The sequence below is a fragment of the Aulonocara sp. 'chitande type north' Nkhata Bay genome, linkage group LG10 (assembly GCF_057382095.1).
Source record: "Aulonocara sp. 'chitande type north' Nkhata Bay isolate Kocher_YH1m ecotype deep benthic linkage group LG10, A_spYH_male_GT1.1, whole genome shotgun sequence".
In the NCBI taxonomy this organism is placed as follows: Eukaryota; Metazoa; Chordata; class Actinopteri; order Cichliformes; family Cichlidae; genus Aulonocara; species Aulonocara sp. 'chitande type north' Nkhata Bay.
Window position 1 is genome coordinate 4,969,155 of NC_141353.1, and position 16,160 is coordinate 4,985,314.

At 40.7% G+C, this 16,160-nt stretch overlaps 1 protein-coding gene across 4 annotated transcripts in view; it reads left to right on the forward strand.

The window, feature by feature from the left end:
- igsf9bb (immunoglobulin superfamily, member 9Bb) overlaps nt 1-16,160 on the forward strand; it is a 144,551-nt gene that overhangs the window by 82,648 nt on the left and 45,743 nt on the right. For 3 of the 4 annotated variants that reach the window (XM_086307890.1, XM_086307886.1, XM_086307889.1), the window contains exons 7-12: nt 670-815; nt 6,339-6,481; nt 6,730-6,870; nt 7,256-7,372; nt 7,922-8,072; nt 9,038-9,161. In XM_086307890.1, the coding sequence (XP_086164016.1) occupies nt 670-815; nt 6,339-6,481; nt 6,730-6,870; nt 7,256-7,372; nt 7,922-8,072; nt 9,038-9,161 (822 nt within the window). The remainder of the gene's footprint in view (nt 1-669; nt 816-6,338; nt 6,482-6,729; nt 6,871-7,255; nt 7,373-7,921; nt 8,073-9,037; nt 9,162-16,160) is intronic. The other variant, XM_086307887.1, reaches the window with a different exon arrangement.

Genomic DNA, 16,160 nt, shown 5'->3' on the forward strand with positions numbered 1-16,160 from the left:
TTTTACAGTGTTGTATGTTGGAGCAGCAGTTTATCAGCAGCTGAGAGGAAGACCTTGGATAAACTCATCAGGAAGGCCAGCTCTGTTCTGGGATGCACCCTGGACCCAGTGCAGGTGGTGGGAGACAGAAGGACTCTGGCCAAAATAACATCTCTGATGGACAGAGTCTCCCACCCCATGCATGTAAATGTTGCTGAACTGCAGAGCTCCTTCAGTGACAGACTGCTGCATCCTCGATGCATGAAGGAGCGTTTCCGCAGGTCCTTCCTCCCTGCAGCTGTCAGACTGTACAATCAACACTGCTCCCAACAATCATAGATGTTTACATCTGCGCTGTAACTGCAATAATTTAATCAACCGATTCGCACTACAACCTGGGTTTGCCTCTTATCTGTAGTTAATTTAATTTAATAACTGTACAGTACTCTGTTTATAGTAACTATTGTCCTTAATGTAAATATGTTTGTATATGTGTCTTTCTGGCTGCTGTTACAACCAAATTTCCCCTTGTGGGACAATTAAAGGATTATTCTATTCTATTCTAACTGAGTCTTATGTTGGACCAGAACCTGGATTATAGTGAAATGCCAGCCCTCTTTTGTAGTCAGATGACCTAATGTCAGATAAAGCACGGCTGATTGATCATTTCCCTTTTCTTCATCTTTACAGTGACCTAAAGCGCAGAGTCAGTATTCTCATAGACGGCTCCCTAATAATTGCCCACGTCAAGCCAGAAGATGCTGGGAAATACACGTGTGCTCCAAGCAACAGCCTGGGCCGACCACCGACTGCCTCTGCCTACCTAACAGTGCAATGTGAGTGCCCTGTCTCTCTTTTTTTTTACTTTCTACATAGCAGTGGTGTGTGCTCTAGTCTGAGGTGCTGCTAAATGAACATTTCTGCAGCAGGATGAAATCTTGCTTATCCTTTCCTGGGGCAGCACCCATGAGAGACAGTTTCATCACAGCCTTTGATGGTTGTTGCAACTTTTTCTGCATTTTGCAGAAGCTTTCAATTGCATTTAATAAAAATTTTACACACTGAATGACTTTCATGTCTTAACTCTTTCAGTCAATATGATCCATATCCCAGGTTCAGTGTATTATTTTCCTTGATATCCGCTGTATCACCTTGCTGGCACCTATGGGCAATTTAGAATCACCAGTTAACCTAACTCCTCTAACTGCATGCTTTTGGGGTGTGGGAGGAAGCCTTTCTGTGTGTACAGTAGTCTGCATGCTCTCCCTGGCCAGCTACCATCCAGTCTAACTCAGGACCTTTTTGCTGTGGGGTAATAAGGCCAACCACCACACATACTGCCTGAGCTTATAATGAGATGCTGTTTTTATCACCAGCTTGCTGTCAGCTTTCCGCAGATACAGTAGAAGGATTACTTGTCCAATCAGGAATAAAATACCAAGTTTATGTCCATTTGATTGCATTAGAGCTCTGACTTCAGTTCAGGAGACGAGGCTTCAGGTAAAGAGGAAGAGAATGAGAAGGAGATGAGCGAGGTGAGATCAGTGATAGTGGAGTCAGATGAAGAAGAGGAGAACAAGAAAAGGAAGAAGTGATGATATAAATGTACAGTTTTGGCTGATTAACTTCTTGTTATTGATTATCATGACTTGAATATAACTAATAGTTATAGTGATTAACAGCATTTACTAGGTTGACCAACACTCAGAACAATGGGCAAGTCCAAGGAGCACTGTACCATCTGCTAAGCAAATCCGATCCGAAAAAGTAGGACGACCTCCAAATTCTTCAACTTCCCCTCAAAAGCTAGATAAATGAAAGTTGGACATATTTGGATGTTTTATATCATGGCATTGATGACATTCGGTATTAAATTGGTAAATATATACAACTGTGGTTCTGTGGGGGAAAGAGTCAAATAAAGCATAAAACCCTCCAAAAAGGCACAACACTAAGACAGTGCAGAGGTCCAGTGCACTGACTATAATAAGTGGAGGGACCAATGGCCTTTGTGGGGTCACCAACACAGGGGCCACACTCCTAACTACAGTATCTAGATGGACGGATAAATATTTAGAAAAAATTGCCACCTGTAGAGATGTAAGGAAGGAGTAAATTATTTATAGAGGCCAAACCTGTGTTTTAATGCTATTAAGTCGATCATTTTTTCTTGGAAGCATGGGGTTCAATAGAAGAACTGCAGTTTTTGGTTTGGCTTCATCAGCCCTGAATATTCTCCATGAAGAAAGATTCACTTTATCGTTGTTCAGCGTCACTGACCCCGAATTGTCAAACAATGGGTATGAGTCCATACCCATTCCAGGTTGGTCAGTTGATAAAAGTTGCTATCAAACCACCAGAAATTAATAAATGCTAAAAAGACTTAGGTCGAGTAAGACAGGTCGAGTAATAGAGCATTAGAGGCAGTGTGAGAAAACTTCAATAGATTAAACTTCCTGACAACTTCTTTTTTTTATTCAACACCTGTAACATTCACATGATTGATTGTAACTTATGTAGGTTTGAGAAAAATGTAGGATAGGTGATTACCTTTGATTTAATTTTTAATAGATTTTCCTCATTTGCTGCATTCACATGGAAAAGCTTTGGAAAAAATCTTCCAGTCTTGTAAAGTGCACATATTGGATGTGGGTAAGACAAAGCCGAATACTAACATGAGCCCTAGAACCTACAACTCATTGTAACTCCTCATCACTCTGCGTTGTTAAGAGGGGACACCAGTTTCTGTCCATCTGAGCTTGAGTCAAACCTGACACAGCTGTGAAACTGTGTGTCCAGAAATCAACTGAAATGCTCTGCACCGTGGAATCACTTTGGACACTCGACTAGTCTCCCGCCTAACTCTGTTCCACTTCTCATCCAAACATATAATCCCATGCAAACACCGGTTTTGCCTCTCAAATATACTTTTCTGTTTTATTTTGCTTCTGGTTGCTTTCTGCCCACATCCTCCCTTTTCTCCCCTTCTCTTCCCTCACTACTTCTTCTGATTTGTACCCATTTATGAATATTTATTCATATGCACACCAGCACGTCTCTGTCTCTCCCTTCCCCATCTTCATGATTATTACTGCCTCCTCATTTCTCTGTCCCATCATAAAACACTCTATCAGTCCATCAGTCACTCCCAGCTTGAGCCACTAAATAAAAGCATCTGGCTTTTATTTGCATGTCTCAGGACGAGCACTGAGAGCTCGGCCTTGTCTGCTGGTGACCGGCCATCAGCAGTAGTCAAGGCAACAGACAATTTGAATTCCCTCACTCTCCCGCTTTGTTAGATTGTGGTGTGTGTCTGTGTGTGTGTGTGTGTGTGTGTGTGTGTGAGAGAGTGAGTGAGTGAGTGAGTGAGAGAGAGAGAGAGAGAGAGAGAGAGAGAGAACAGAGGTAGGCAACAGCAGTCACAAGAGGGAGGGAGCAGTGAGAGGAGAGGGGATTACATCATTGCTGTAGGACCACTTTTCTGTTTGACTGCAGAGGGCTCTCTCTTTTCTTTCTTTCCTCTTATTCTCACCTCATCCTTTTTTATCTCTCTCTATCAATCCTCAACCACTCTCCCTATTTATGTCATTATTCTTTTTCATGTCTTATTTGGTTTAAATCTCTCTCCTCAGCTGTCTGTGTCTTTCTCCCCGAAGCGTTTGCCAGGGAATAACTTCCCCCAAAGCATCTTATAGTGGGAACCAGCGTGTCGTGAGCGATAGGCTGTCTCAGAGCTATATTTAGAAACTTGACTGTGGTGCCAGTGGCAGTGCTGCTCTGGGCTCTTTGTGGCAGAATGACGGTCGGCCAGAGGTTTGGACTTTAGAGGACAACTACTGTAGTACAAAGTTGTTTTGGTGACACGTCTCTTTTTCTCCCTCTCTCACCTGTGTTCTTTCCCACGCTCAGCCTCACTCGCCCTTCTCTCCATCGCTCTGCAGATAGCACTCCTCCCACTCACACCATCTCTCCTCCTTATCACCCAGTGCTTACTGTGAAGCTTTCCTCCCTGACCTCATTCAGACATTACACTATTCTCACCCCTTTACAATTCCAGATTGAATAAGTTTTGCTTCCCTTTCCCTCCATCAGTCATCCTTTCTGTCCCAAAGAAACCAAGGGGCTGAGCTTGTTCATCATAGCAAATCCCTATTATTTGAGAGTTAAAATTGAGAGGGGACATCTGGAAGGATGTCTGCTAAAGTAGAGACGATCAATTAACCTTGAACTAATCCGAGCTGCTCTGAATGATTGAATGAGGTAGTTTATGTGTCACATGATGTCACAGGAATTTTTGATTTTGCCTGTAACTAACTGTGACTACAAATACATTTGAAAATCACAACAACTTTCATCTGACTTAGTAATATTTAGGTAAGGTTTGAGACTATTTAAAGTTACTGGATACATTATAAGAAAAATGAACATATTAACATGTCATGCTGTTATGTTATTGCTTGAGCACAGAGGTTCAAGATTGTTTCAGGTATGTGGTGGCACCTGTATCACAATTAGCATGTAATTTGTTCAGTTCTCTGACGAGACGAGCAGTGACGATCATGTTGAATTGAGTCGTTAATGAAGGTGTAATGTTTTGAAACTGTGTGTGTGTGTGTGTGTGTGTGTGTGTGTAGCAAACATCTAGCGTAAAGTGACAAAAGCTTGTAAAACCTTGCTTTGGTTGCCAAACTGTTTTAGAATTTATCAAAGTTGCCTTATAATTCAATACTTTTTTATGTTTCCGTGACCACTGAAAGAATATTGAAGCTCCATTCCTCATTCAGCCCAATAGGGGCTTCAAACTAACTGTTTAAATCTAGGTTAGTATCAAAGTACCTGACCTCTGAGAAGTCAGGTACTTTTTTCACTCATTTTCAGCCCAGTCCTTGTATCTGATCATTGTCAGAGAAATGTCTATTTGCTTGTTAAGCCATTTAACACTGACCTATGAATAATTTAAGGATAAAGAACGCAACTAGTTCAATAAATATATTAGTTTTTTGTCTACACATAACAACCTATCAAAGATCTAACTTTTAATCGAATTTTTTGGCACTTTTTTATGTAAACATGCATAATTTCTTCCTATATTTTTAGCTAAATCTACATGAAATGCCAAAGTTAAGGCAATCATAAAATAGTATTATTCCACCAAAAAGATGCTGTGTGGCATGTCCTTAAAAACCTTAAGAAAACTGCTCAAGTGAAGCACAAAGATAGTAACAGTCAATCTACAGCATAGGGACAGTGTCTGAAAGTGTCCTTAAGAATATTTAAAAATCCACCAAGGACCTGACACATGCCCCCAGAGCTACATCTGACCCTTTCGTTGATCCAGCTACTGATACCTCATCAGAAACGGTCTCAGGAGAAGGGTTGCTGTCAAGAAGCCATTCTTAAGAAAGGGAAAGGCTGAGGTATGTCAAATTACATAAGAACTGCACCGAAAATCAGTGGCAACAGGTTTTATGTTTATAAATTTTTGGTTCAAATTATCATCAGTTGGTACATTGAGCGTCACAGCTATAAAACACAGTGGAGGAGCTGTCCTTTGGTGCTACATCTCAACCATATGCTGTAGCTGTAGCTTCTAAATACTAACTAAGCAGAGGCAGATGCGATGGTAGTATGATTTTTCTCACCTTTGGAAGACGTGGACCTAACATAGCATATTTCCCCAAATTCCTAAAATGTACCTTTACACATCAGACAGTGTTATGAAGAGCAAAGTCATCAACTACTTGTGATGGATGAATTAGCAAACAGACAGAATAGTAAACTTGTAATTTCCATGTACAGTCTGACATTTTGTCCAGCCTAATCAATTTCCATGGAAGATGCGATTTTGTGTAATTTAATCACTAGAAACCAATGCATCCATCTGAATCTAAAGTCATGTCAAGTCAACAGTGATGCCGTCCCTACATGTAAGCTTTGACAGATTGGAAAAAAGACAAGTAAAAGCATGTTATTAGTATTAATATTGTGTAGTAGATGTGCCTCAGGGGAGCTGAAAACATCAAACGGCAGAAAATAGCAGATCGTACTGACATTCATTTTCCAAACAATACTTTTTAGGAAAAGAAAAGTTTTAGATTCTGAATATAATGAAGGTGCAGAGGTGTCTGACAATAACCAGGATTCACCAGACCAGATGTTCTTCATATACATAACTGGATTCATTTATTAATTTTATTTTGTCATTATTTCAATTATTTTGATGATGAGCCCACATTCTGTGAACAGTGCCCTCTCTGTTTCTCTGCACATCTACTAGAACAACTAACAGGCATTGCGCTGCCACAAAGTGATGGTTTAGCATGTGGGTTATTCTCTCTTTGTGTTTTTTTTTTTACCAGATCCTGCCCGTGTGGTAAACATGCCATCAGTCATCTACGCAGCCATTGGTCTGCCTGGCTTCATTCGCTGTCCTGTAGATGCCAACCCCCCTGTAACTCTGGTTAAGTGGAAAAAAGATGGCCTCCCTCTGCGGATAGATAAGGTGAGCCGGCACTTTGCTGCTTTTGTCCCTTTCTTCCACTTTTCCTAACTTTAGTCTGGAAATGAATGCTTCATTCCTGCTGTTGTGATTACATTTTTCACATTGATTGTTTTACTTTAAGTGCACTTCTCTGTTTCTTACTCAAGAGAAGAGATTCAGGATTTTTTAAATCATATTTACTGACAACCATCACACTGGTAATCTGTCTACTCCTTCTTATCCGCTGAGCACAATTTCTCCATCCTTAGTACCCTGGTTGGAGTCAAATGGAAGATGGGAGCATCCGTGTGGCAGAGGTGACGGAGGACTCTCTTGGCACCTATACCTGCATGCCTTACAATGCCCTGGGTTCCATGGGATGGTCGCCTCCTGCTCCCCTGGTGCTAAAGGTACATATATTTAGGCCACATATGTGAATACTCAGCACTTCCCTCTTCTGGCATTTAAAGGTTTACTGATAGGACTTACTGAAGTCTGAAAGGTGTGGATTTGTTTTCTCATTTGCAGACAGTTTACTGTATATTGCAACATTTTTTATTTATTTGAAATACAGGAACTATTTAGAACACTTCAGATTAAATGAATAATATACATAAACCTTTCCAAGCTTTCCACTTTTTTGACAACTGCAACATGATGTTAATTTGCCCAGTTCAATAAATCTCACCCTGAATACGAAGGGCACAAGCATCCATCTGTCTCCAGGATTAAATGCAACTTCACTCATGTGTACTCTTCAGTGAAGACAGCTCTTCTCAATTTCTTTCTGGGCAGGACCCTCCCAAATTCTCAGTGGTTCCTGGAGGGGTGTACAGGCAGGAGGCTGGAAGAGAACTGGTCATCCCCTGTGAAGCAGAGGGAGACCCTTTTCCCAACATCACATGGAGGAAGGTAAAACCCCTTGCACATCATACATCCTCCCTACATGTGCACAGCCTGTCCACTGAATCTCATGTGTAAGGCAGCTCATTAGTCGGTGCTTCTTGTTGTGTTATGTCACATTCACTGTTTTCCACTGAGGAACCTTCATTTCTAAAATCACTGTCTGTAGTGGATGCTCCGATTTTAATTTCACTGTACTGTATGTCATTGTAGCATTTTTAATCACATTTTAATGATGTCTATAAAAAATGCAATCAGGGAACATATTAGATTCTCTCAATTCTTTTCTTAATCATGGGGTGTGTTTAATCCTGCTTACTGACTACTGTATGATTAGCTATTGTTTCTGTCTCACATTTACTGAACACACATTTTATCATTTTGTATTGTTGCAGATGTCAGATGGTAGGTTGGGCTTTTTAGTAGCTGTTAAACTACTGGTTGTTTTTGGGTTGTTTTTTTTTAAGTGTACATTTTGTATGACACATGCCAATGCACTGTTTTCTTTATCTTTTGCATTGGCTGGCTCTATCTTTCCATGCTCCGGGTGGATTGCAGGTAGGGAAGCCCAGTAAAAGCAAGCACAATGTTCTGCCCCGAGGCAGCTTACAGTTGAAGTCACTCACAAAGGAGGACCATGGGGAGTGGGAGTGTGTCGCCACCAATGTTGCCACGAGCATCACTGCCAGCACGCACGTCCAAGTCATAGGTACCTGAATACATAAATGCACAAACACATATAGATATGTAGACGCACACGTACAAATATCAAATTCTCTTTCTTTAGCAACTATAGTGTTAGCTGTAGACCAAGGCCTCTTTCCCCAGCAGCTTCTAATTTCTTACTGCCAAACTTTTAATTTTATGTTGCAGATTAAGATTAGTTGGCAATATTGTAGCAACTCTGAAGGAAAAGACTAAAAATGGTTATTTAGAGCCAGAACTGACTACATTTAAATTGATGGTAGTGGGGAGGGAGGGTTGATCTAACTGATTATTAGAATACTAAATGCTAAGTTACTAGCTAACTGTAGCTAACTAGCTTAGAAAGTAACATTTTGTTATGTGTTAGAGATTCTTGAACTGTTGGTTGAAATCTATAATTAATAACTAGAAAATGCATTTTCTGAAGAAACTGCTGTGTGAATGCTAACCTCAACTCATTTCATTGCTGTTTTTCAATTCGGAGCTTATAGTTGCAATTCTCACACGTCTTTACAAAAGACGCAGGGGAACTTTTTCTTTAAACGATGCAATACAGAGCAACAAAATCACACACTTCTGAACTGTTTTGCTCAGTGATTAGTTATAACTTGTCAAATTCCAAGAGCAGTCATTGGTCTTGTTTGCCTTGGCCTATTTGTCTTGGCCTTTGTTCTTGCTGACCACTGTGCCTCATTTATGGATGTAAGCCAGTCAAATCAGCAGAATACAATGGCTGTATCCCACTGGCTCCAAATTATTTTCCTGGTTTTTTTGGCTCAAGTATAACAAGTAAACAATACATTGAGCCATTTTACTGGTAGTATTTACTATGCAGGTAAAATTTTACATTACTGGACCCAACTCAGCTCACAATAAGTTTGTTTGACAGGTAAAATAAATGTAGGGTACCACAGCAGGGCAACTCGGTGACTAATGTGCCCTTTTAAAAATTGCTTCCCCTCTCTGCAGGCACAAGCCCCCACGCCCCCACCAATGTCCATGTGGCTGCGTTCTCCACTTTGGCCAATGTGTCTTGGGAAGCAGGATATAATGGAGGTTTCCAGCAGACATTCTCAGTCTGGTATGGCCATGTGTGAGTCATCCTAGCATGCTTTGCTTCCTGCTTTTTCTTCTTCCAATGTGTCCTCTGTTATTTCTGAAAATGTCTTTTCCAGGGTTGTGTTCAGAACAGTTGTGAAAACGTAGAGTTTTCATCTCTGCTCTTGGAGTTTTCTTGAGGAACGCAATAAAAACAATAACAAAAAATACAGCAACTAAACTGAACTCAACCCAGACTTCTCTGTTCTGCTGCTGCTGCTGCTGCTGCTGCTGCTTTGCCACTGCTTGACTAGGGAAAAGGCCTGGGTTAAAAATATGTGTTCAGTCTCACAAGATTTTAGCCATGGCAGGTACTGTTACATTTTGAATCACAATAATTTCTTTTCTTATATTCTTATATTTTCTTACATCTGAGATGTCCAAAATGTATAATGCAGTACAAAGTGAGTTGATGATGTGCTGCTAATCCTGGGTTGTTAAAGTCTACATGTTAAAGTCTATGGTGTTTAAACTTCTTTAGGGAACATGTGGTACTATTTTAACCCAGGTCTGCAAGGGAACCATTTGCATTTTGGATGATCGATGTGAACACTGTGTAGTTATTAGATGTCAAAGAAACTCCGGTAGACTGAAGTAGATTTTTTTTTAAATCCAGTACTATAGAGCAGCGGTCCCCAACCTTTTTTGCGCCACGGACCGGTTTATGCCCGACAATAGTTTCACGGACCGGCCTTTAAGGTGTCGCGGATAAATACAACAAAATAAAACTAGTACCGGTACCGAAAAAAAGAAGATTTATTCATAACACACGTGAAAAGACCCAGGAAAACCGAGTTAACGATAAAAAACGATAACAAAATAACGCTGAAAACCGATAAAAACCCTGAAAACCAGACATTTAACACCTGAGCCTCAACTCTCGCGGCCCGGTACCAAACGACTCACGGACTGGTACCAGTCCGAGGCCCGGGGGTTGGGGACCGCTGCTATAGAGTATTAATAGCTCAGCTGAACAAAATGTATTGAAAACATAATGACAAAAAATTTATACAGACGAAATAATTCACTCTGGTAGTTGCTCAAGATGCATCTCTACTTTATGAAGTACAGTTATTGTCAAACTAGAGATGCACGTAAGACACGAATGTCTTAAATTTCACCACTTAAATAGTGAAAGACATAAAGCGAGCATCAGATATAGTGCTGCTGCCAAAAACTAGCCTTGCCTATCAGAGTAGCAGTGGTGCCCTCTCCAGTTCTATGGTTCTAGTTTAAACGGTTCTATATCAAACTATTACCTGAAAATTATGATTTCATTTTAATGTCTGAATTGAAAGAATAGTTTGTTAAACAGGTTAATTAGTTTCATTAGAGAAATGCACCTATGAGACTGGTCATTCCCTAAAATGAAGGCTATAAGTCACCTATCAGCTCTTCACCCGTTTCACAAAAACTACTCAAGATATACAAAAATTCAGTGAGTGATTTAGGCAAAATTCAGGAAAGGTCTCATGGTCTTTTTACAGTAATGCACCATGTTTTTGATATTATTGTCTGGAGGATGGTATAGTATCTTTATCTGGCAGTTTAGCAAGACTGTATTATGTGTTCAGCTTTTGAGTCTCTTCTGCTGGCACACGTTAAATCACTGTAAAAGAAAAAAACTGTAACATTCAGCTGTGCTTTTTATAGACAAAGTCAATACCACATGAAGTCTCTAATTAGGTGAGATAGTGCAATTTAGAATAATCCCTCTTAAGCAATTTTCCAGTCATTACACACGAGTTTGGGAGCATATTCACTGAAAAATAAATAAGACAGTCAAGGAAAATGTAGTGCTTTATTCCATATTCCATACAACCAGCTCTAATTTGAAGGGATTCCTCATATTTGTGGATTTCTTTATAGCACAGTGTTTACAACATTAAACACGAGAGTACTACTTGTACTTGCCACAAATCACACAATATGCAAGTAAAGATTATTAGGGATCATTAGCTTAAACATCAGCAGTATTGCTGGTGTGAAGTTCATTTGATATTTACGATGCCATGTTCACATCCACAGGATCAGGCTCGACTAAATTAAGCCCCACATGCTCTCCGCAACCCATCATACTTTAGTAACACAGTGATGAGACCAGAGAGCAGCACAGATATAAAAACAAGGAGGCAGCTGCTTCAATTAATATTAATTAATCTTCATACTGACAACAAGCATCAGATCCCTCTATACTTCTGCTGTCATTTAAAAGGGTCTTTAAACCTTTCCACTACAGCTGATACACTTACTGATTGTTTAAAGCACTTTAGGGTACTAGTATAGGTCCAAACATCAGCACAGAGATGATTCTGAAAACCCTAAGTGGACACTGTTTTGCTGCATTCATGCAAGTCTAAACCCTGCCAGACAAAGGTGGAAGTTGTTCAAATAAGATCTGGAAATGAAACATTTTTTTTGTGGGTTCACTTACAGTGCTGTGATATTTCCGCCCTTCCCCTTGACATACCTATGTGTTTAAGATCATCAAACTAATTTTAATATTAGGCAAAGAAAGCCTGAGTAAATACAAAATGCAGTTTTTCTGTAAAAGGCTGATGGGGCGGGTGACGTGGACACCCAAGTTTGTGAATGTCATAACTCGAAAACGAAGTGATGTAGGAGCTTCAGTTTAAGTGAATCTACAGAAAATCTCATAGGAAACCGTGACCATTGAGAAGGAAGTGACTTAGGACTAGAAATTGATACCAGAAATCTTGGATGAGTTCAAATCTCAGTGACTTTGACCTCAAGGTTAGGTTTCAGAGGTCAAGTTTTCTGAAAATCTTATGAATGCAATAACTTAAGAACAAAGTAGGATCTTTAAAATTGATACCATATGTGCACCTACTAGGAGGCTAGGAGGAGTACCATTGGCTGCCACCAGTATTTTTTTTAATAATGATTTCATTTATTAAGGGAAAAAAATGATTGTTCCATTGATGTCCTTCCTGGATCACCTCTCCCCACAAACCGTCTCTATGGACGAGCCAAACGAAGTAATGGAAAAATACATCTAATAATAATAATGGATTGCATTTATATAGCGCTTTTCGAGACCCTCAAAGCGCTTTACAATTCCACTATTCATTCACACACTGGTGGAGGCAAACCACAGTTGTAGCCACAGCTGCCTTGGGGCAGATTGACAGAAGCGAGGCTGCCATATCATGCCATCGGCCCCTCTGGCCATCACCAGTAGGTGAAGTGTCTTGCCCAAGGACACAATGACTGAGACTGTCTGAGCCGGGACTCAAGCCGGCAACCTTCCGATCACAAGACGAAGTGCCAACTCTTGAGCCACGATCGCCCCTGAATCTATCATTCATTGGCATCATCTGTGCCTAATTCTATCCCCCTGGATGTGGATTTGTCTTCTAAGCGGCCATATGACTGACTCCCGTCACGCTACGTGGCATGTATTCTTTGCTAGAGTTCCAAGTTTCCAAGTATGAGCCCATTCGTGCATCGTTGGACTCCTTGCCCTGGAGATTGAGTCTTTTTTGAGCCTTGGGTTTTGTAGCCGGTCTGTCTCCTTCGTCAGGTAACACCATAGTGCCACTGACCATAGTCAATCAGTGTTCCAAGGCTGCCTATTTTGTTTCATTAGTGACTGCTCAATTACTTACTGACCATGTGTGTTCTGTCACCACTGAATTCCTTAGGATATTGTCTCTGATCTTGGCTCACAGTTCACCTCTAGAGTCTGGAGGGCTGGAATTAATGCAATTGGTGTCTAGGTTAGTTTCTCTTCTGGTTTCCAATCTCAGACAGACTGAAAAGATTAACCAGGAACTGGAAGTGGACCCTCTGTGAGTAGTGCACTTGTAGCTTGCAACTTCCCTGGCTAGAGTATGCTCACAACTACATGACCTCCATGTTTACAGGTCTCTCTTCAAGGTGTCCCTCAGTCACCAGCTATCACTGGTCCCATCTCAGGAAGGTGAGCTCTGTTCCATCTGTTTAGCATCACCTTTGTCGCTGTCTTTAGTTAAAGAGAGCAACCCAAGCAGTCTTGCTTAGAACATAGAGACCAAGTGACTGGGTAGCCGTCATCTTTTGGCACCTGCGTACCTTCCAGGTCAAAAAGTCAGGTTGTCTTCAAAAGTATGAAATTATGATGAATCTAAAAAACTGTCTTTCAACTACACTACAAAAAGGAGATCATAATCAACCCTGTCACTGTCTCTTTGAAACTGCCTAAGACCCAAAACTCATTAGCTGAAACCTGTCTGTTTCAGTCCTCTGTGCCCTTTTTCCAATCCCCCCCCCCTTCCCCTCCCCACCTACCTGGGTGATTGGGAGTTATTGATTGGGGTTATGTGCAAGACAAAAGACACAGGGTTCCATGGTCTGCCATTTTGGATCCCTCACTGGTCAAGGGGTTCCATCAAAAGTATTCCAAAAACCCAGTATGTCACTAAGAGGCTCCTATTAAGCAGGCGGTGTTACGGCCGAGTAGCCGGCGTGTTGTGGTGTGGAGCCATTATTGAGGCAGATGAAACACATGAAAACAAACGAGAAAATAAACAGAACGAGAACTAACAAAACCTAGAGTGGGAGTAACTAAAACATGAAACCTGAAAATGCTGAAAACAATGAACCACGGAGACGTCAGGAGGTAAACCGATGACTTCACAATGAACAAAGGGAGACAGAGAACATAAATACACAGAACGGTAACGAGGGAAGTGGAAACACAGCTGACACAAATGAACATAATGCCACAGGGGACGCAAAACTACACACGCTGAACATGGAACGCAAGACTGTCAAAATAAAACAGGAAACATAGTGAGATATAGACTGTGACAACAGGAGCCTGAGAGAGGGATCGAGAGGGGACACTTGACAGAGGGAGCGAGACATGACGGGCATGGGAGACATGGAACAAAACACGTGGAGGAAAACATGTAAACAGGAAGAGGAGACGAGACACCTCGACCAGACAACATGGAAACAATTATAACTAAACATAGCAGCAAATACAAAGATAAACTCAACACTAAATAATAGAAAACTAAAAAATTACAACACAAAGAAACCATAACCCCAAAAGCTGGGTCAAATGACCTAGAACCATGACAGATGGTATTGGCACGGTCTCCTGGTGCTCCTGTGTGCCATTTCTGTCCGTTTCTTCTCCTTTGTGGGTTTTTTTTTTTTGCTCTCCCTGTCTCCTTTCAGTGTGTGCGTGGGTTTACTCTGTTTGTTTCAGAGGCGGGATTCCTCTGGGTTTTCTCACCCTCCTGGTTTTTCACACCTGGAAGTTGTTGCCAATCAACCCACCTGTGTGGAACGTTAACCCATCTGATACTTAAGGCTCAGATGGGTTGCTAGATTGTTGGAGTTACTGAAGTAGCATTGTCTGGCTTCTGTGTGTTCACTGTGTTTGACTGGAATGGCTTAGATTCTAAGTGCACAGAGGAAAGCTGGGTTTGTTCTAAGCCTTAGAACAAACCCAGCTTTCCTCTGTGCACTCTTTCAGTCTTGAGAAACCTTCAGAGAGAGAACCTGGAAGTGAGTCATCTGTAAAATTAGAGAGAGAGAATTAAGTGGACTATCTCCCTGCCAGACTGCCCATTCCACTCTGACAATAAAGCGCTATACAAATACAGACCATTTACAATACCCTGCTCCATGCTTGCTGTAAATCTGCTAAACTTTTGCTTCAGTGTCTCACATCTGAGTGTGAGCCTTGACATACTGCAAATGTTTAGTTGCAATTCAATTCAGTTCAGTTTTATTTAGATATCGCCAAATCACAACAACAGTTGCCTTGAGGCACTTTGTATTGTAAGGTAAAGGCCCTACAACAATACAGAGAAAACCCCAACCAACTGATGACTCACTATGAACAAGCGCTTTGTCGACAGTAAGAAGGAAAAACTCCCTTTTAACAGGAAGAAACCTCCAGCAGAACCATGCTCAGGAAGGGGCGGCCATATGCCGCGACCAGATTGAGTTCTTGCTATGAAGGAAGACACAAGCAGTTATTAGGCTTAGGGGGCAATTACTTTAAATTTAGGGCCTGGTAGGTTTGGATAGCATTTCTCCTCAATAATCATTTTAAATTCGCATTTTGTATTTACTCGAGTTATTCTTGTCTAATATTAAAATTTGCTCAATGATCTCAAATGTGTAAGGCCCCATAGGTCTCTCAGGTTTTTCCTCTTCTTTATACATTCCCTTATGTCATTTCCGTCAGCTTCAGCAAGCACCTCCAAACATTTGTCATTTGAGATGATGATTGTTGTTATCCCATTGATAAAAACTACAAAATCAAGAAGTGGGCAAATACTTCTTGACAGCACTGTAAGGTGGACTGACAGAAACTGCAAAACAGTTTTGTGGTCTGCATGACCGCAGGGGAGTTATGGAAATTATGCAGACCTCATCCTGCAAGGCTAAAATAGAGACCATGATGTCACTGTCATACAGTTTATAATTTGCAATTGCAGTGCTATGTATTAGTTACCATGGGTGAATTTTCCTCTGTGGATAAACCATTAACACTGAATGATATGTACAGGTTTTGGAGCAGCATTTATTTTCACCCAAAAAAGGAGACCTTAAATTACAGTACTGAGCAGCTGAGATCCTACAACAAGCAAGAATGAGACTTTAAAATCATAACAATTATGCTCCTATGTTCTTAAATGTTTACCATTGGTAAAAGAAGAAATGATGCTACACAGTGCTAAACGTGGGCCTAGTTTAACTGTTTTAAATGTGTTGCTGTCATCAGGTACAAAATAAGCATATATTTTTCAACATGTAGACACATTTCAAGATTTTAATATGTTGCTTCTGTTGTATTTTAACCACATAGCATTTATTTAAAAATATATTCACTTAAATATAAATTATTTATAAATTTGTATACTATGATGTTATTTTCATTTCTCACAGTGTTTCAGCTTTTTTTTGGAAACGAGGTCGTAGTTAATGTGTTAAAGAAAGTTACTTCATTTCTTGGTACCTGAGAGCTGAT